Source organism: Paroedura picta, chromosome 5 (assembly GCF_049243985.1).
Source record: "Paroedura picta isolate Pp20150507F chromosome 5, Ppicta_v3.0, whole genome shotgun sequence".
Lineage (NCBI taxonomy): Eukaryota > Metazoa > Chordata > Lepidosauria > Squamata > Gekkonidae > Paroedura > Paroedura picta.
The window spans coordinates 109,450,085-109,470,643 of NC_135373.1; the positions used below are offsets into that span (position 1 = coordinate 109,450,085).

At 47.4% G+C, this 20,559-nt stretch overlaps 1 protein-coding gene across 1 annotated transcript in view; it reads left to right on the plus strand.

The window, feature by feature from the left end:
* TMEM178B (transmembrane protein 178B) overlaps positions 1-19,237 on the plus strand; it is a 304,193-nt gene extending 284,956 nt beyond the window's left edge. Inside the window, exon 4 of the mRNA XM_077339863.1 lies at positions 18,570-19,237. Within this exon, the coding sequence (XP_077195978.1) occupies positions 18,570-18,820 (251 nt within the window). The 3' untranslated portion in view covers positions 18,821-19,237. The remainder of the gene's footprint in view (positions 1-18,569) is intronic.
* Positions 19,238-20,559: the final 1,322 nt, after the last annotated feature.

Here is a 20,559-nt window from a genome sequence, read left to right on the forward strand (position 1 = left end):
GATCAAATGGGGAAAAGGGGACCGTCCATCATGCCTACACAAAAAGTTCAAGCTGTGCTACTGGGCAGCATCCAGGGGCTTTGCTCAATACAACACAGCAGAACTGCGTTTTTCAAATCGTGGCTTGTCTGGTCATGGGAGCGACGTTGCCCTCCTCCCCACTGCATCCACCCGACGGTATCTCAAGTGGCGACTGAGCTAGCTGTGAAGTTGGCTCAGTCAATCCGCCGCGGCATCCCGTCCCAAGCCCTTATCTGAAGATGCAGCAGTTCATTGCATTTGGCTGCTGGTGATTCTCCAGATACGACGCGCCCTCCTTCGTGCGACGCGGACAGCAGCCAAGAGGAAATTGTCTTCCGGCTTCCTATCGGCAAATTAGACCTCGTTCCCTTTTCAGTGAGACGCGTCCCTGTTGTCAGTGCTGGATCTAGATAAGGTCAGTTCTCACTCACCTGACGGATCCTGCCCTTCTTTGCAACCCGGCTCTCTTGTTAACTTCAGTTCTTTATCCCGGCGATCAGAGGCATTTCCGTCTTTGAGGATCCAAGCTGGCGCAAGGTTCCTTTTCGTCTTCAGTCCTGCGGCACAGCAAACCTGATCGGCGGGCTTGTCTCTTGGAGGAGATGCTCCCGGCCAGCTGATAAGCTTATTGGGCCTGTAGAAGGATTGTGCCGATCAGCTTCATGTTATTCCACAGTGCCAGATTTTCTGACTACATCAGGGGTAGTCAAACTGCGGCCCTCCAGATGTCCATGGACTTCAATTCCCAGGAGCCCCTGCCAGCGAATGCTGGCAGGGGCTCCTTGGAATTGTAGTCCATGGACATCTGGAGGGCCGCAGTTTGACTACCCCTGGTCTACATTCTAACTTGATCAATGTAAATTAGGGCTACCAGTTCTGGGTTGGGAAATACCTGGAGATTAGGGGGTGGAGGTGGACATGGATGGGATTTGTTGCAAGGAGGGACCTTAGTAGGATTTGCAAATGACACCCAATTGGGAGGAGTAGCGAACACCCCAGAAGACAGAGATAGAGCAAATGAGAACAAGATGCAATTCAGTAAGGAGAAGTGCAGAGTTCTGCATCTGGGCCACGAAAATGAGAAGCATGGATATTCAATGGGAAATACACTTCTGGGGAGCAGTGTGTGAATGTGATCTTGGGGTACTTGTGGACTGTAAGCTAAATATGAGCAGACAGCGTGATGCGGTGGTAAAGAAGGCAAATGAAGCCTTGGCCTATATTAATAGAGACATCACATCAAAACTGCAAGATGTCATAGTCCCACTGTATGCCGCATGGGTCAGACCCCACCTGGAGTACTGGGTGCAGTTCTGGAGGCCTCACTTCAAAAAGGACATAGACAAAATTGAGAGGGTGCAGAGGAGAGCTAGACAAATTATTTAAGGCCTGGGCACTATGCCCTATGAGGAAAGGCTAAGAGACTTGCAAATGTTCAGCCTGTAGAAGAGGAGGTTGAGAGGAGACAAGATGGCTCTTTAAGTATTTAGAAGGAGGGCAGGGAAAGGTTCCTGTTAATAACAGAGGAGAGGGCCCACATTAATGGACTTAAACTACAATGATATCAGCTAGATATCAGGAAAAAAATTCACAGTCAGAGTAGTTCAGCAGTGGAATTGACTGCCAAAAGAGGTGGTGAGTTTCCCCTCACTGGCAGTCTTCAAGCAGTGGCCGGGCAGATGCTTATCCTGAATGTCCTACATTGAGCAGGGGGTTGGACTGGATGGCCTGGATGGCTCCTTCCAACTCTATGATTCTATGATTCTCCAAAGTATCCATTTTCTCCAGGGGAACTGATCTCTGTCGCCTGGAGATGAGTGATGGCGCTTCTTCCCTGCCACATCCCATGCCACCCATCTAGTCATTTATTTATTTATGTACTTCATAAATAAAGGTACTTTTGTACCCTGCCTGACATCATTCTTCTCTTGTCCATTTTATCTTCACAACAACACTGCGAGGTAGGTTAGGCGGAGAGAGTGTGATTAGCCTGAGGTCATCCAATAAGTTGCCATGGTACAAAATGAAGATTTGAAACTGGGTCTCCAGATTCTAGCTTGGCACTCAGAACCATTACAACAGCTGTTCCTTACTTCAGGGAAATGTTCCTTATCTAGAGGATACTTTTATATTACCAAGCTGAGGAGTCACAAGGCATCATGGAGGCAGGGAGGTAAATTTTTTGGAAATCCAGCCTTGCCCTTCAAAATCTTTCCCTTTAGTGTAGAGGTTAAGAGTAGCAGCCTCTGAGTTTGATTCCCCATTCCTCCACACCAGGGGTAGTCAAACTGCGGCCCTCCAGATGTCCGTGGACTACCATTCCCAGGAGCCTGGGAATGGTAGTCCACGGACATCTGGAGGGCCACAGTTTGACTACCCCTGCTCCACACGCTGCCAGTGGGCTGACCTTGGGCCAGTGACAGATCTCTCAGAGCTCTCTCAGCCCCACCTCCCTCACAGGATGTCTGTTGTGGGGAGAGGAAGGGAAGGTTACTGTAAGCCACCTTGAGACTCCTTTGGGTAATAAAAAGAAGGGTACCAAACAATAAAGTTCTTCTTCTATTTCTTAACATCTAGTCTTAGGGCACATGACACAACAACCTTGCACACATAGCAAGTTCTGGTCTATGGTCGAGCTACGGATGGGAGACCACTGAGAAATGCTGTAACTCTGCCTCGAGTTCGATGTTGTAATTTAAAATTTTGTTAGCTGCCCTGGGACCCAAGTGAGGGGAGGGGTATAAATCAAATAATAACGAAATGAAATAAAGAAAGAAATGGAGGGAAGGCAGAATGTAACTGTAATAATACATTAACTTGAAGGGACATGTGAAAAAAGAGGGAGAAATTAGTGTCGCTAATTCATGAAACGGGGATTTTTCGGAGAAAGGGAATAATTAACTTAACGGCGCAACATCGGAAATTCTCCTCACGCCTGATTTATGACATTCCAGGAGCCAGAAGAATAAGTAGATAATCCTTTAGGATGATTTTCTCATTCCTGTCCACGCTAAAACAAAAGGGCTTGTCCCTGATGGACCGGGGGAGAATCCTGTCAACAGCAAACTTAATGGGGACTCAAGACAGATAAAAATGGATTATCAATGGGGGGTGGGGGGTGTTAAGTTTGCCATGGTAAAGGTAAAGGTAAAGGTATCCCCTGTGCAAGCACCAGGTCATGTCTGACCCTTGGGGTGATGCCCTCCAGCGTTTTCATGGCAGACTCAATACGGGGTGGTTTGCCAGTGCCTTCCCCAGTCATTACCGTTTACCCCCCAGCAGCAAGCTGGGTACTCATTTTACCAACCTCGGAAGGATGGAAGGCTGAGTCAACCTTGAGCCGGCTGCTGGGATTGAACTCCCAGCCTCATGGGCAGAGCTTTCAGACAGCATATCTGCTGCCTTACCACTCTGCGCCACAAGAGGCTCTTAAGTTTGCCATGACAAACAAACAAATGCATAAACAGGGGTGGGGTCCTGTTGTCACAAAATGCTAGAATTTGCTCTTGTTATCATAGAATACTAAAGCCGAATCCATGCAGAGCTGCCAACAGGAGCATCCCTGTCTATTTTGGCCCTGGCATCCTCCCCTTCTGGGATGGTGGCTTGGCTGTCAGCTCCCTTGTGGCACCTGCCCACCACTTGCATTAGGACAACCACCTTGTTTCACTCCCCTTTCTGGTATGTAAGAGCAGGTGCGAAACAGCATCACACAAAGACTCTCCTTATCTTAGCAAAATTAAGATGAGAGAGATGGCTGGGATGTAAGAGGTATGTCCTGCCCTTTCTGACCTGCTACAGTCCCTTCTGAAGTCTGGGATGAAGCGCCTGTACCGAGTCCTTTACATCAGGGGTAGTCAACCTGTGGTCCTCCAGATGTCCATGGACTACAATTCCCATGAGCCCCTGCCAGCATTTGCTGGCAGGGGCTCATGGGAATTGTAGTCCACGGACATCTGGAGGACCACAGGTTGACTACCCCTGCTTTACATCCAATAAATGTTATGAGACCCACGTGGAAACGAAAGAGGCCACACTTGGGCTTCTCTCTGCGTGACCCTACTTTACCTTTCACGTGTACCTTTGCTGTGGTTTCTACATGGAAAGGCCTGCCGCGCAGGAACTCTGTAACGTGCAAAGGAGCCCAGATTCGTCGCCATTTCTCTGCGATGTGCCTTACGGAGATTCGTCCCAAAGGAAGCAAGCCTGCACAACCAGATTGCCCCTATGCTGGAGATGAGGACGCATGCAATTAAGTGGCAAATGGAGTGTCTGAACAGAGGAAGCCATGAATAACTACCTCGTGCTGAATCATCTGGGCCTCTAAGTTAACGTACCTTGAATGCGCCATATGCTGGTGAGAAACAAGGCCTCGTTATGTGGAGAACTCAACCAAGAGAGCCCTTCGAAAACGACAACAAAAAAGATGTGAGCCACGATCCTGCACGCAGCTAGCCGTTCAGAAGTTCTTGGATGCTTTCCCCCCATTGTGGAGGAAGGCAGGCATTAGACATTTCCAACTGTGTGATCCAGTGTCTGGAAAGGTTCGGACTGTCCCACATTCAATAATATGCTTGAGGTAACAGCTTTGTTCCTTGGAGCATTTTGCCCCTTCTTGGTTATTTTGATGGCCATGTTCATGTTCTAAGCTTGCCTTGGGTTTGCAAGCCTGATCCCATCCAATCTCAGAAGCTAAGCAAGGCCGACCCTGGCTAGAATTTGGATGGGAGACCTCTAAGGATTTGGATGGCAGTTCCTCCAAGGAACACTAAGGGTCATGGTGCAGAAGAAGTCAATGGCAAGAAGGAGAGTTGAGTTTTTTTATACCCTACTTTTCACTACCCAAAGGTCTTCCCTTTCTCTCCTCCCAACTGACAACTTCTGAGGTAGGGGGGACTGAGAGAGCTCTGACAGAACTGCTCTGTGAGAACAGCTCTAACAGGGCTGTGACTAACCCAGCTGGCTGCATGTGGAGGAGTGGGGAATAAAACCCAGCTCTCCAGACTGGAAGCTGCCACAAACTACCTCTGAACATCTCCTGCCTGGCTGCCAGACAGTCCTTGGATCTCCTAGCTACACCACACACACCATACAATAAATAAATAGTCCTATTTAAAAAGATAGGATTGCTTCCAATAGACATTATTTATCCTTTTCTATCCCAGTTTATTCAAGAGAAGTCAGATGCTTTGAATCAGATGGAAGATCTCTAATGTTAAATCCGTGGGTTCAGGAAGCATGGACACTGTCAGTATATTTCAACTTGTTATTGACCACAGCTCAAAAACACAGCTGGCTAACCCCCCAAAAACTCCCCAATATATTCAACTCAGAACAACAGAAAGTTCCCAGTACTGCACACTATTGGTCGCTTTCACTTTAAACTGATTGGATCTGGGGCAGGTACCCAACCTTTTTCACCCTTCAGGGACCTTTGGAAGTCTGACACAGCACGATGGGCACAGCCACAAAATGGCTGCCATGAAATCACTGCTGCAGGAGGGAGAGTCAGCCACAAAATGGCTTCCCCAACTTACCATCGGTTACACCGTGAAGCGCTTTGTGTTGCAGTGGCAACTGCTGTCAAAGCAATCTTAAAAAAAAAATCTGCCAATCAAATCTCCAATGGCCTATCAGAAGCCTTGCTGGGCAAAAGCCCTTCCTGGCTCTGCCCACGTTCTAACAAACACTCAGTGGGCACTAGGATAGATTTTTGTGGTCACCATGGGACTCATGAGCACCATGTTGGGGAGCCCTGATATTGAGGTTACATAGGCCAGCAGAAAGTTGCAACGAGTGGGGAAGGTTGTACCTGTTGAATTTTCAGCCATTGTGCAGCTGATAATAGCATTGGGAAAGTGGCAATCCTAAACAGGGTTCACTTGCAGTGCTTTAGCATCTTATTGCCATGGAAACATTTGCATCCCACTTCAGAAGGAAGCTTCAACGGTTCTTTTCTTCTTCATGGCTCTTCATGCCATCTCTGGAGAGATGCACACCAACTGGGAATTAAGACATCTCACACAGTTCTGGACCCTTTATGCAGCCAGTCAGTCAGAGCTTGAAGGAGCAGAAGTCAAGCCCTTCTCCAGAGATCTGGGTGTCTGAACAAACCATGCTATTGACCAAAGCTTATTCAAACTTTGCCCAAGTCACAGCAAGAAGTCAGCTAACCCTGATTTTGCAGTTATTAACCATTTTTACACTAACTTCATTTTCCACTTTAACAAAAGTTAAAAGGAAGGCTGGAGAGGGTTGAGGGCATGCAGAAAATGGGCATGCAGAAAAACCACATACGATGATCCTACAGTTGTGTTTCTCACTGTGTGCACACAGGATGGTCACATTGTACAACCTGCCTGCTGTTCCTTATACAGAATTGTGTTCTGGATTGGAAATTTTCAAGCTCTCCATTCCATCTCCTTGCAAAGTTTCCATAATTTAGTACACAGTAGTCCTGGTACAGAAGATGGAATGCCACCATAAGTTCACCATCTTCTCCTTCCCCAGGTCCTGCTCCTCCGGTGTCATTTGCCAGGCGGACATTACCGGCCCCAGGAAAGATGCTTTACACGTTATTATGTTGGCATAGCCGGCCACAGCTTTAATAAAACCTGGAGTGTTGGTTTGACATAGGGTCAGCAGATCACACCGCAACCTGAATTTTAACCCTAGTGGCCCCACCAGGGATCCCTCCCCATCTCCCAGCCGGAAGCAGAGGTTCCTTAGCCACTAGGGTCCCTAACTGGGAAGTGTCCCAGCTGATGTACCACAGGGGGCACACACCATTGGTCCAACCTCGGGCCACCTGGCTACATGAACCCCAAGCCTTTCCCCGAAGGTCAGGATGTTTACGCCCAGCCACCTCTTAGGAGGCCCTAACCTGGGAGTCGGAACACAGGCCATACTCCCCCAAAACTCAGGCTCTCCCTATGCCATCACTCAAGCTGTGACAAAAGATTAACATATAACATAATACCATATGATCAAATATCAACAAACATAACAGTAAACATATAACTTTTACAACCATAAACATAGCGAGGGTGGGAGAGGAACCTTCCGTCGTCGGCAGCATCCTGGGGCAACTGAGGCTGCGCTAGTGCATGTGGCGCTATTTATAGCCCGTCTCATTTCCCGCATGCCTAATGCACCAGTGTCACACCGTCCCTGATGTGCCAGCTGGCATGTCATATCTTAGCGCCTCTTCTTTGGTGCCTGGGCGGCTCCAGTAAGTCGATGCCTGCTTTTCTTTGCACACCCCTTTGTCTGTCTCCTAGTTGGCATGGTGACCATTTCATCCTTTGGATGGCATTGCATCATCTAGGACAAGAGTAGCTGATATGAGCACAAGAGTAGTTGATAGAAAAATTCCCACTAGGCAGCAGATCTGCTTCCTCGTGTGAACTTGCTAGAGAGACACTCTCTACCGTAGAAAGTTTTGCCTTCTGATACCTTACAGTGAACAAATGGAACATCTGCATGGATGGGATGGTGGCACCGAAGGAGGCTGATTCTGTGAAGGCTCAAGGGGGTGGCAGGTTACAGTGGATGAGCAATAGGGTTGTGAGTGTCCTGCATAGTGCAGGGGGTTGGACTAGATGACCCAGGAGGTCCCTTCCAGCTCTATGATTCTATGATTCTATGTGAGTGGAGATTAAGCCATTCCAGACCTGAAATGGTCCCTGGAAGCCACTATGTGTCCCACAGGGGAAACTTTGTGCTGACATATACATGTCCCCAGCATGGCAAATAGCAGCTCTCAGGCTGAGATAACATTGCAGTGGGGAGACTGCGGGACTGCTTAAAATCAAGCCCCTGTGCATCGAGCCACTGAATTCTGACCGCACAGGAGATGTGGTTGCTGTATTTTATGTTTATTTTAATTGTACTTGGAGTTTTAACTGTATTTTGGGATTTTAATCTGTAAACCGCCACGAGCCAACATCGCCGAGACCGGCAGGAAATAAATCCAAAAAATTAAAACATTAAAAATGGGGAAAATGTAATTGCATTTAGCTTCTCCGATCTGCAGGTGAATTGCCTCATCAAGAGACCATCCCCACATGTGTTAATGCTACCAGACTTTGCAATAGTTGCTATAAGCAACAAATAGGATCATTAAAGCTAGAGAGGGTTAGTCAAAGACATGCTCAGCAAGTTGGCATCACCAAGCAGTGACCTTAAAGAAGTGCCACAAGGGAACTCTATTCAAAGCACGGGAATTTCAGAATAAAGGACCATTGCGCACACACATCTTACTACAGATTTTCAGAGCCATAAGCCTTTAATTTTGACTTTGGATTCTGAAGCCACCTTACACACCATTCTTTTTCATCTGGGGTATTTGTTCCACAGCTACAATGAAAAATGCACTTTTCAAAATCAGGATGGAATGGCATTGGTGACATGTGTGTGGGGGAGAGACAGTTTGGTGTAGTGGTTAGGAGTGTGGACTTCTAATCTGGTGAGCTGGGTTCAATTCTCACTCCCCCACATGCAGCCAGCTGGGTGACCTTGGGCTCGCCACAGCACTGATAAAACTGTTCTGACCAAGCAGTAATATCAGGGCTCTCTCAGCCTCACCCACCTCACAGGGTGTCTGTTGTGGGGAGAGGAAAGGGAAGGGTATTGGAAGCCGCTTTGAGACTCCTTCGGGTAGAGAAAAGCGGCACATAAGAACCAACTCTTCTTCTTCTAAAGTTCTTTTTAAATTTACGCACTTGCCTTATCGCAGCTGCGCAATAGCATCCAGCAAATGCCTTCCATTTAAATCCTTGTTGTTCAGGTTCTGACCGTGCAATTTAGCATTAGTTCACTGAATGAAAGGGAATAGAAAGGAATGCAGGCAAAGGGGGGAACTGAATGTTGAAATTGACAAGGATTAAAAAAACAACAACCCTAAGAAGCAGCTGCAAAACCCCATTTTCCACACTGTGGAGCAGTAGGGGATTCTCTGTTGTATGGTTTTCCATCCCAATCTGTCTGTCTGCCTGCCTCTCTGTCTGTTTCTCTCCCCATCTCATATCAATTTCATTCTGCACTGTTCCTCTGCCTTATTTTCTTTGCATGCAGCACTAAAATCTTTTTTTTTTTTTGTATGGAGGGATATTTGCATTGGGGATATTGTTGTGGGCCTCTTCTATCTCCCTTTCTAGTCAGTATCAGTAGGGAACCAAACCTTGTTCATTCCTTTTCCTGGCTTACCTGAAGTAGTCACGTGCATATCTCCTTTTAGTCATTGTTAATTTTGTCTATTCTGCGATCCAAGATTAGTGATAGTCCCTATTGTTAGACTCATGCCGCTTGTAATAATTTTTTGAAGTTTTAAAATGTGGGGAAAGTGGAGCCTGTCCCCTGAAGAAGTGGGGAATGGTGGAAGGTGCAGAGTGGGTGGAACAGCCTTGATGTGGGTGGAATGATCTGGCTGGGAAGTAACCTTTGAGGAGTAGCAAAAGGACGGGGAGAAATCTGAGAGTATTTATATGCTTTTGAATCACGTTTGGCCTGGAAATGAATCAAGAGGGAAATCACGGGAAAGGGGCAGGACTTAATGATGCAGGGAGTAGGGGACCCAACCCCTGTAGCCACTACAGAGAGCCCACCCACAACCTGGACCACCCTATTGCACAATGTCCCTTTTCCCCCAAGGACAGCAACAGAGGGGGTGGCTGCTGCTTCACATGCAGTGGCAGGCACTGGGGGTGCAGGCACCCTGGGTCACCCCATTTAGATAGGTGACATACTTCTGTCCTCCTCCCACAATGGCAGACACTGCCATCCTCTGCCTGCAGAGTGGATATCAGTGGTGCAGGTGAGGGGGGTGCCTGGGCCTGCTAGTGGGCCTGCTACATGCATCATTAGTGGGCAGGGCACAGATCAGTTGCTCCCTCCCACACACCCCATGTGCTGCCTGGGGCATGTGCACCAGCTGCCACACCCTAGCTATGCCTCTGGCCATAGCCATATCTTAGTAGTACTTCAATAGTTGCAGCTGTATAAGTGTATATGACTTACAGCAGTAGGAGCAGTGGAAGTGATATTTAATGCCTACAATGTGTTTGATGCAAGAAAGTTCATGGATGTGTCAGTATACCTGACTGGAGGGATTTTAATGTATTTAGACATTAATTTTGCATTATGCACAAATTCAGGTATGACAGCCTAAGATTTGAATAGCTGCTATTTTTTTTCAAGGGAAGTGGGAATTAATGGAACTGGTGTCAAGGAGTCATCCAAGAGGAACATTCACTTTCTTTGCGTTACATTCAAACCCCCCCCCCCACACACAGACACACACACACTGCAATTTCCTGGACAAGTAGTTGTCCCGTGTTAGGTTTTCCACATAGCATGATCAATTATATGTTTCCAATGGTGTTCTTCCTTTATTTATTTATATTTATTATGTTTGACTTATATACTGCCACTCTTGGCCTGGCTGGCACTTGGCAGTTTACATTAAAAACACCCACATTAAAACTAACCCATACAATTTCCCAAAATACAATTTGCAATTTAAAATGACTTAAAACAGCATTGATGGCAGTAAACATATGCCCTACTACCCCGTACCCCAGTGCCTCAACTCTCCCGTTCTCAGTTTCCTGTCCAGTATTTGATATCAGACGATATTAGGCCCGGGGGGGGGGGGACTGATAACGAAAGAAAATAGGGTGGGGACCTGATCTTATTACCATGGTCTGAGCCCAGCCTCGACCAAATGCTTGGGTGAAGAGCTCTGTCTTGCAGGCCCTGTGAAACTCAGAGGGCCCTCAGCTCTTCCGGGAGTTCATTCCACCAAGTGGGGGCCAGGACCGAAAAGGCCCTGGCCCTGGTCAAGGCCAGACGTATTTCTTGGGGCCCCAGGATAACCAGCAGATTCATACCCACAGAGCTAAGAGCCTTAAAGGTAAAGGTAAAGGTATCCCCTCTGCAAGCACCGAGTCATGTCTGACCCTTGGGGTGACGCCCTCCAGCGTTTTCATGGCAGACTCAATACGGGGTGGTTTGCCAGTGCCTTCCCCAGTCATTACCGTTTTACCCCCCAGCAGCAAGCTGGGTACTCATTTTACCGACCTCGGAAGGATGGAAGGCTAAGTCAACCTTGAGCCGGCTGCTGGGATCGAACTCCCAGCCTCATGGGCAGAGCTTTCAGACAGCTGCCTTACCACTCTGCACCACAAGAGGCTCTTCTAAGAGCCTTACAGGGGGCATAAAGATATATTTATCACATATTCACACTATAAAGTTGTAAACCACAACAAGCACTAAGGTAAATAGCTAGAGCCTGGAAGAGCCAGGTTCAGATCCTCACTCTGGCATAAAGTTTGCTGGGTGTCCTCGGGACAGTTATTGCCTCGCACTTTTGCTCAGCCTAACCTATCTCACAGGGTTGTTGTGATAATAAAATATAGAACTTATAGTTCTATATATATAGTTGCAATGGCTCAGTGTTCCACAAAGACAGGAAGAGACAGCAGTGCTTGTGTGAAGCCTGGCTTGTTTGCTGCCTTCCACCCACATGTGGGAGCCTTCCCCACATACGTGCTCCCTACTTGAGAGAGGGGGCAAAACAGCTCTGCCTTGGTAGAACAGGCCCTCATTCACCCTGTTTAGGGTTGCCAGCTCTGGGCTGGAGAAAACCTGGAGATCCTGGAGTGGAGGCTCCAGAGGGCAGGACTTGGGGAACAGAGGGACTTCCATGGGGTATAAGGCCATACAGTCTACCTTCTAAGCGGCCATTTCCTGCAGGGGAACTGATCTCTGTCGCCTGGGGATGGGCTGTAATACTAGGGGATCCCAGGTCCCACCTCCGGGCTGGCATTCCTATAAATCCCCACATCTTGAAGGTGAGGGCAAAATAGCTCTGCCTTGGAAGAACTGGCCCCCATTCACCCTGTTAAAGGACTTGGTGGGGGGGGGGGCTCATCTGTTGGGATTTTCATGTTTTTAAAACGTTCCCGTCTGGTCCAGGAGGATTTATGACCTCACGGGGCATGCGCTCGGAGCCAGCCAATGGGGTTGTTTGCTCTTTTCCACGGCATTTCGATAAATAAATAAATCGGCCCAGATTTAAACTAAACCTTATCTGTCACGCACCCGTCTGCTATCCGATGATGAAGCCGTGGTGTGTAATTAAACAATCATTTATATTCTGTGCGAGTGTGCGCCGAACAATGAAGCACTCTCCAGAGCCTTGTGGTGCGTGCTGAGGCGTTTAATCCATGCACAGAAGGGGTGTGCTGCAAAGCTGCTCCGGCAGAGTGCGGCTCGTCACCGTGGAGCAGGGCATGAGGGGAGTTTTGTTCCTCCCTGATTTGATAAGGCTGCGCAATAATTGAAAATGCTAATCAGGCGCTGCATTCCTCCGGCTGGGCCCCTGTTTTCAGTAACTTGCTCCACACACTTCCTTAGTGTATACCTAAGGACATTTTGAATGGATGCGCATGTCCACATACACACAGATTGGGAATGTTCTCTGTGCATTTGGGGAGGGTGTTGGTTAGAGGAGCCAGGATCAGGGCTGGTGTCAGCATACCCTGAGGTGAGGTAGCTGGCCGTGGCGCAGGGCTTCCAGCAGGGCTCACTGCTGTTGATTCCACCCTGCTCACTCTTTTGCTCGTGACCCATGTTCCCAGTCGCACACCGTGCCATTGCTACTGGGGAAAGAACTGCAGGGGGCTAGGCAGTGGGAGCATCATCTTTCTAGTGGGAAGGGGAAGAAGATCTCAGCAGGTGAGGGACACACAGTTTGGTGGGAGAGAAGAAGGAGGAGGAGTAGAAGTTGGTTCTTATGTGCCACTTTTCTCTACCAGGACAAGTCTCAAAGCGGCCTTCCCTTTCCTTTCCCCACAACAGACACCCTATGAGGTCCCTTCCAACTTTGTGATTCTATGTGGTAGGCGAGGCTGAGAAAGCCCTGGTATTACTGCTGTGTCAGAACAGCTTCTAACAGGGCCGTGGTGAGCCCAAAGTCACCCAGCTGGCACCATGTGAAGATTAGAAGTCAACACTCCTAACCACTATACTGAAGGAGGGCAAGAGCTGCAGGGAGATAGGTGGTGGAAGTGAGGGGGACCCTAGGAACTATCTGCCCAGGCCCCACCACCCAAACCAGGAACCAGACCTGGGGCGGATGCCCCTGTTTGAGTATAATTCTTTCAAAGGCACCAGCATCTATGGTCCTCAAAGCCATGTGAGCTCATGCAAGGGATCTGGAAAGAACCAGCACTAGAGACAAGCACCTACTGGACTAGTCACCACTAGGGCCTTGGTTCAATGCTCCGCTGGGCTGAAGACCTTTTGCCTCAGATGAAGGAACAAGTCCACCATGTTCCCTCCACCCATGACCCTATGTTTTTAGGGTTGCCAATCTCCAGGAAGTGGCTGGAGCTCTCCCACTATTAAAATTGATCTCCAGGCAACAGCGATCAGTTCACCAGGAAAAAAATGGCCGTTCTGGAAGGGGGAGTCTATGGCATTATGCCCCACTGAAGTACCTCTCCTCCCCAAATTTCACACTTTTCAGGCTCCACCCTTAAAATCTCCAGGTATTTCCCAAACCAGACTTGTCAACACTATATCTGACAGAAAGGTTCCATGTGCATACCTGGACCTGTGGTCCTAGGGACATGAATGAAGGGGAGCAATTGCACAATGTGCATTTGTGAGGAATGTCTGCATCATGTGAGCATATCGGAAAGGGGGCTTTTGGGGTTAGATAAATAGGACTGGGGTTTTGTATCCCAGTGTTTACTATCTGAAGGAATCTCAAGGTGGCTTACAATCACCTTCCCTTTCCTCTCCCCACAACAGGCACCCTGTAAGGTAGGTGAGGCTGAGAGAGAACTGTGATTGGCCCAAGGTCATCTTGGGGAATCAAACCCTGTTCTCCAGGTCAGAAGCAGCCGCTCTTAACCATTGCACCAAACTGGCGTTTAAATCCAACCCATTTCTGCAAAAGCCAAGGGAAGCAGAATCTACTCCGAAATATGTTTATCCTTCCAAATCCACGGCCAGGCTGGCAAGCCCTTTGATCCTGCTTCTGCTCTCTGAATGATGCCCTTCTCTCCCATACCTAGGCATGGGCACCTGTCCTTTCCAACGTGGGGGACTAGTCGCAGGCTGTGGTGGTTGCCTGGGTCACGGCGATGTGTCAGCAGTCCACCAGGTCAAGCCTGTGTTTTGCTGAGTCATCCGGGGCTCAGGCTGTTTAAAAACTCGATCTGCCACTCCCCCTACCATCAGCTCTTTTGGCAGTCCCCAGGAGCTGTGGATATCCAGCTTAATGGCTCCCTCTTCTGGCCAACGGCTTCAGCAGCCAGGTGGGAAAGAGCTGGCCTGCTCGGTTGCCAAAGACCCCATGCGGTCTGAATCCACAAAGCAAGGACGCCCAACGATATTAGCAACGATCGACATTTTCTTCTTGTCATCGGCAACCACATGCCTGGTCTCTTGCAGATATGAACATTCCACAGTACAAAATTTCTTGTCAGGAGCTGTCTGATTTTCCCGTTCCATTTGTCGGGGGAAGCGGGATGTTCAATACAGTTGTCAACTCCAGGAAGGGAAATTCCCAGAGATTTGAGGGCTTAGGGATGGCTGGGCCCGTGAAGTGGAGGCACAGCCGTTTTCTCTGGGGGAACCGATCCCTGTAGTCTGGAGGTCGGTTAAAAATCCTGGGAGATCTCCAGGCCCCACCTGGAGGTTGGCTGCTCTAGTTTTTAAGCTCTGCACCTCTGAGGCAGAACAGTAGGCCCTCTAGTTGCCATGGCGACATGGGCTGTGGGGTACACAGGAAGGGCCGTGAACAGTGTAAGGCAGCTTCATGCGCCTTTTCAGCAGTGAGATGGCTGTTAATGCAAAACTGGAAATAAGAAACGTTCCAAGCTTCAAGTTGAGGTAGCATTTAGATGCTTATCAACTTCAAGCTGAAGTTTGGTTGTGCAAAAAACGGCATGGCATGATCATGGGGGACAGCAGAGATAGACAGGAAGGGAGCAGCTGAAGAGAAATTTGTTAATAGCAATATGGTATTGGAATAAGACTAAAGATAACAAGATTGTTAGGGAGGAAATGTTGTACATAATCAATTGGGAAGACATACTTATATGATTTCTAACAAAACACTGTAATCTAAGCATGACGTATATCTCGTACTGCTGCTTTTGTCCGTCTCTCTTTCACGTGGTACTTTGCATATTATTTATTCTGTATAAGTTAAATAAGATGAACCAATCCTTCAAGGCCATAGACCAGGGATAACCAAACTGTGGCTCTCCCGATGCCAGAGGCTCATGGGGATTGTAGTCCATGAACATCTGGAGAGCCATAATTTCGCCACCCCTGCCATAAACTCTAGAAGTAAACAAACATACATATAGCCTGGTACAGGAATGGCCTTTATTTTCACACCCTGTTCTGTTATCTTGCATCCTGTATTCCCCATTAAACTTTAGACAACATTCAGTGTCACGTTTGCACTTACTGCATCTAAATGTCATTAGAATGGCCTGAAATGTTGTTAACAGAAACAAACTGAGAACAACAGCCGCAAGGAATGAAATGTGAGGCACGGAAAAGCTCACAAGACCACGCAGGAAACCAGAAAGGAACGAAAAGAGGCATATTCACACAACCCTAGCCAGCCTAATGCATACACTTTGGGCTCCCTCCCCATGAGCCAGAGCTCTGCTTCCCCAATCTCTGTATCCTCATTCAGCTCTGTTGGTGTAGATCAGGGCTTCAGTTTCTACCAGCAGGTAGAATTGCACTGCCCTGATTTGCCACCACTGAAATCCGAAGGGTAATTTGCAAAATCCCTGGATGAAATGCCATTAGGGTAGGGTAGGGTGAGTATTTTCCTCATCCCAAAACAGAATTGCAGACAAGCAGACTCATTGCAGTTCAACTGATTTAGATAGGCCCTTCTGGTAGATTTAAATGGCCGCCCCCAGAGCATTGGGTCAAAACTTTAAACTACTAATCACATCGCCTTTCCTAATGAAGTCCGAATCGTACATTTCTGTTGGCTAACGGTTCATTTCCCAGAGTGGATCACCAGGAAATATTATGGTTGTCTTGAAAAAATTGTATTTTCGGAATGCTGGGTCCATCAGATACTGGGAGACAAACCAGGTCCTCCGTAGCCATGAATTGGGGCTAGGGGTGCCAACCTTCCAGTAGGGCATGGAGATGTCCTGGAATTACAATACATCTCCAGAGATATACTCCCCTGGGGAAAATGATTGCTTTAAAAAGTAATTTCTAGGGCATTATACCTCCCGGAGGTCTTCTCCTTTCCAAGTCAAAACCCATGTGACCAACCCCTAAAGTCAGCACTGATGATTCAGCTCTTCAGAAAGAGATTCAGCTCTTCACTCTAACATCTGTATCCCATGTCTGACCCTTTAAGAGAAATCTTGCCATTCCTAGGCTCCATTTCCCATTCTTCCCTCCAGTGCCGAGAATGTAGCAGTAAGGAGATGCTTCCTTGCTTTATTTTTGTCTCCAACCTAGCTATGTTTAGAACCTCACAAATAGATAAATGGGTGGATCTCAAAGGGCAGGGTTTGTTGATTTCCCTAGGATCTCCTATCTTCCCTCCCATAACTCTCCCAGAAGTTATCCCATATTAATTTAGAGGACAAAATGAGAGTCCTTCTGGGGAGAGGGGAGGGGTGGCAGATACCAGAGCTATGAATTATCTTACTTTAAAACAGCTCTCTGGATTGTGACCAGGCAACTCTACAGGCAACCCTTCAAGGAGCTGCAGGCATAGCTGTCTCCATCTTGTCTGCTTTTTGTTATAAAAATGGTTTGCCCTAGCATGTCCTTGCTAAAGTTAGAGGGGGAGAAAGTGATCTCTGGCCTTCTTTTGCCTAATTTTTTTTTTACTTGTACGCAAGTAATAGGATGAGGCCACGTGCTGTTTGCTTCTGGTTTACATTGTCAAACATCAAGGAACCGTTGCTGAAAATGCTGACAGAAATGGGTTGTAGTGATCACATTGCTCCAGTCTTGTTCACCTACCCTGGCTTCAATTAGCTTCTGAGATGCCTTCAAGGTGCTGGTATTGACCTTTAAAATTTGCTATAGCTTGGGACCAACATACCATAAGGACTGCCTACTCCTATATTAACCTACCTGACCACAACAGTCATCTTCGTGGGCCTTTCTTTGGATGTTCTGTCCATCTGAGGCAAAAAGATTGCCAACCAAAAGCAAAGTCTTCTTGATCACGTCTTCAAGTTCTGGAATTCTCTTCCCAGGGAAATCCACCAGTTCCCTTCTATCATTGTCTTCTGCCAATAGTTGAAGACTTACCTATTTTGTCCTGTGCTTCCTCACTGACCCTTCTTCCTTTATCTGTGTGTGTGTGTTGTTTAAGTAACGTTTTAACATTGTTTTTATACTAGTTATTTATTAAGGGACCAAGCCCTATGAAGATAGGTTGAGGGACTTGGGAATGTTCAGCCTGGAGAAAAGGAGGTTGAGAGGGGACATGATAGCCCTCTTTAAGTATTTGAAAGGTTGTCATTTGGAGGAGGGCAGGATGCTGTTCCCATTGGCTGCAAAGGACACGCAGTAATGGGTTTAAACTACAAGTACAACGATACAGGCTAGATATCAGGAAAAAAATTTTCACAGTCAGAGTAGTTCAGCAGTGGAATAGGCTGCCTAAGGAGGTGGTGAGCTCCCCCTCACTGGCAGTCTTTAAGCAAAGGTTGGATACACACTTTTCTTGGATGCTTTAGGATGCTTAGGGCTGATCCTGCGTTGAGCAGGGGGTTGGACTAGATTCTGTGATTCTATGATTATTTATTTATTTGTTTTGCTGTCAAGTCACAGCCAACTTATGGCAACCTCCTGTTCAGAGGAGGTTTGCCATTGCTTCTCTCTGTCTAGTGAAGCTGGACTTCCTTAGTGGTCTCCTATCTGAATGCCAATCAGAGCCCACCCTGCTTAGCTTCTGAGCTCTGACAATATCTAGGTCAGGACCTGTTTTTTGAAAGCTCATTTTAATGTTTTTCATCATCTAACACTTTGAGGACCCTAAACTAGGTGGAAAGGTGGCATAGAAATGTGGGAGAGAAGGGAAAGAGATTGGGGTTTCTCCTTTTGCTTTTTTCTCTTTACCCCTGCCAATTGTGTTTGGGTTTTTAATTTTAAACTTTTAATCTTTGTGGGGTTTTATATTTCAGAATTGTCACCTGCCGCAAGACAAACCTCAATAACAGCGGGATATAAATCTAAATAATATATAATAAATGACTAGTTGGTGATCTGATAACGATTAAAATTGTGGGGCGTTCACCGACCTTTTATTGCTCTAACTTAGTTATGTTCCCACTGTCATGATGGTCAGTTCATAGTCTGAGGAAGAGTGCTTGCACTTGAAAGCTCACACCTTGAATAAATCTTTGTAGGTCTTAAAGGTGCTACTGGCCTCTGATTCTTCTTTTTTGTGCAGTGGGAAAGCAAAGACTTGTGTGATTCTAATGTCTCTCCATTTCCCCCCCCCCTCCTTTGCTCTTCTCTTGCAGGAACCTTCTGCATCATCTCACTGTGCACGTGCGTGGCTGGAATCAACTTCGAGCTCTCCCGATATCCCCGATACCTATACGGACTTCCCGACGACATCAGCCATGGCTATGGCTGGTCCATGTTTTGTGCGTGGGGGGGCCTGGGTCTCACTCTGATCTCTGGCTTCTTCTGCACCTTGGCCCCTTCCGTCCAACCTGTCCCCAGGACCAACTGCCCCAAATCAAGACCTGAGAATGGGACAGTGTGCTAAAAACAGACACAAACACATCTCTAAATATACATATATAAATATATATATATACATAAACAAATATTCTATATATAGGTCTCAAAACGGATGCCAGTGCCAAGGCAGAGTGGAGTCTCCAATACGGCGCCTGTAGCTCCACGGACTTCATGTCGCTCTCGCTCTTTCTCCCGAAGGTGGGAATAGCTTTTTCGGCAACACCGCTCTTCCATCTAGTTCTTAACAATCTTCAGCATCCCGATCCAAAAGGTCAAGTGAACATATTGTTGCATCTGTCTACTGCCAGTTGGGTGGGGATGGGGTAGGGTGGGAGGGAAAGGAGGTCTTGGTGTATGTGGTACTGAGTCTGTACAGGAAGCTTTAAAAAAAACTTGTCTGTTGCAAATTGGGGAAATACAAGCAAAGGGGGGGAAAAATCAAGCATTCTTGAGTTACCTCTCTAAACATAATCTCCTTGAGGCCATCTTCAGGCTCCCTCCTATTGTACGCTCTCTTCCTGTGTGGGTTTGTTTTTGGTTTTTTGCCTGTTATTTTCCTCTGCCCCATCAACAAGAAGGAACAAAATAGTGCGTTTCGGAAGATTCCCCTCCTTTCCTTACTAAACTTTAAATGACAACAACAACAACAACAAAATCAAGAATCTTACAGAACAAAAACGGACCCTTCAGTGGACGATCCAGGGATGCTCTGTTCGACTTCCAGCTGCCTTACATCCAGGCTTGAAGAGGAGGCTGAACTTCTAGCCAAAACGCAGGAGGAAGCCTCGTTACAATGCTGCGATGCCCATGTGCGCCACCCTCCCGCCCTTGGTCTTTTTAAACAAACAAGTCCGGTCTTTGCAGATCATCTACCCCCAAACCGTCCTCGCCGTGTTTGTGACCCAAAACTATCAAGACTGTGGATATACGAGCGAGGGGAGGCATCTGATTGGAGATGGCTGGATGGGGCCGAGCGTATTCCCGCCTCCCGTAAATCGACAGGAAATCCCACACGCTGGGCAGAAGGCATTCTGGGTAGAGGGGCTGCAGAGGGAGAGAGCCCTTGTGGGTTGGTTCTGTTATTCAGCAGGATTCTGGTAGGGCCCTGCTTCTGTTGTCGCTTTGTCAGTTCAAGACATGGCAAAAGCCCCAGGCTGAGGAGGGATGAAGAATTCTGAATGGACGTCATGAGTGAAAGATACTAAGAGGTGCCACTTTGTTATGTCCATGTCCATGTATAAGATGTTTCTCATGCTTTGTCATCAGAAGGTACCAGGGTTCACTGCATATCTCCTTGGGTTTGGAAGAAAACCATCCATATGTACAGAGCAGGATTGGAGGCAGAGAATGACAACCCATTCCTCAGTCATCAACTCAAAGCTTGTATGCCGTGGTGTCTGTGACTCTCTCTTTCACTCTCTCCTGATGTCTTTTTTCTTTCCCCTTTCTTTGGAATCCTTCCCCTTCCTCCTTAATGCCCCTCTTTCCCCTTCTTTCTCCTTCATGCCAGGTTCCTCTCATTCTTCATACCAAAGATCTCTTAGGATAGCTAATTTTTCTGAATGATCATCAGACACATCATGTAAGGAGCAGTATGTCAAACCAGGGGGGGGGAAGGTGATCCGAGGCTGGAAGGGTTCTTTTTAAGGACAGCACCTTTGTTTAAGAGAATAACAAAAGTGCCAAAAGACTGGGTATGCACAAGGGCAGTCACTAAATGATGGGTCTCAGAGACCACCATCAGTGTACTATTTACAAATGGAT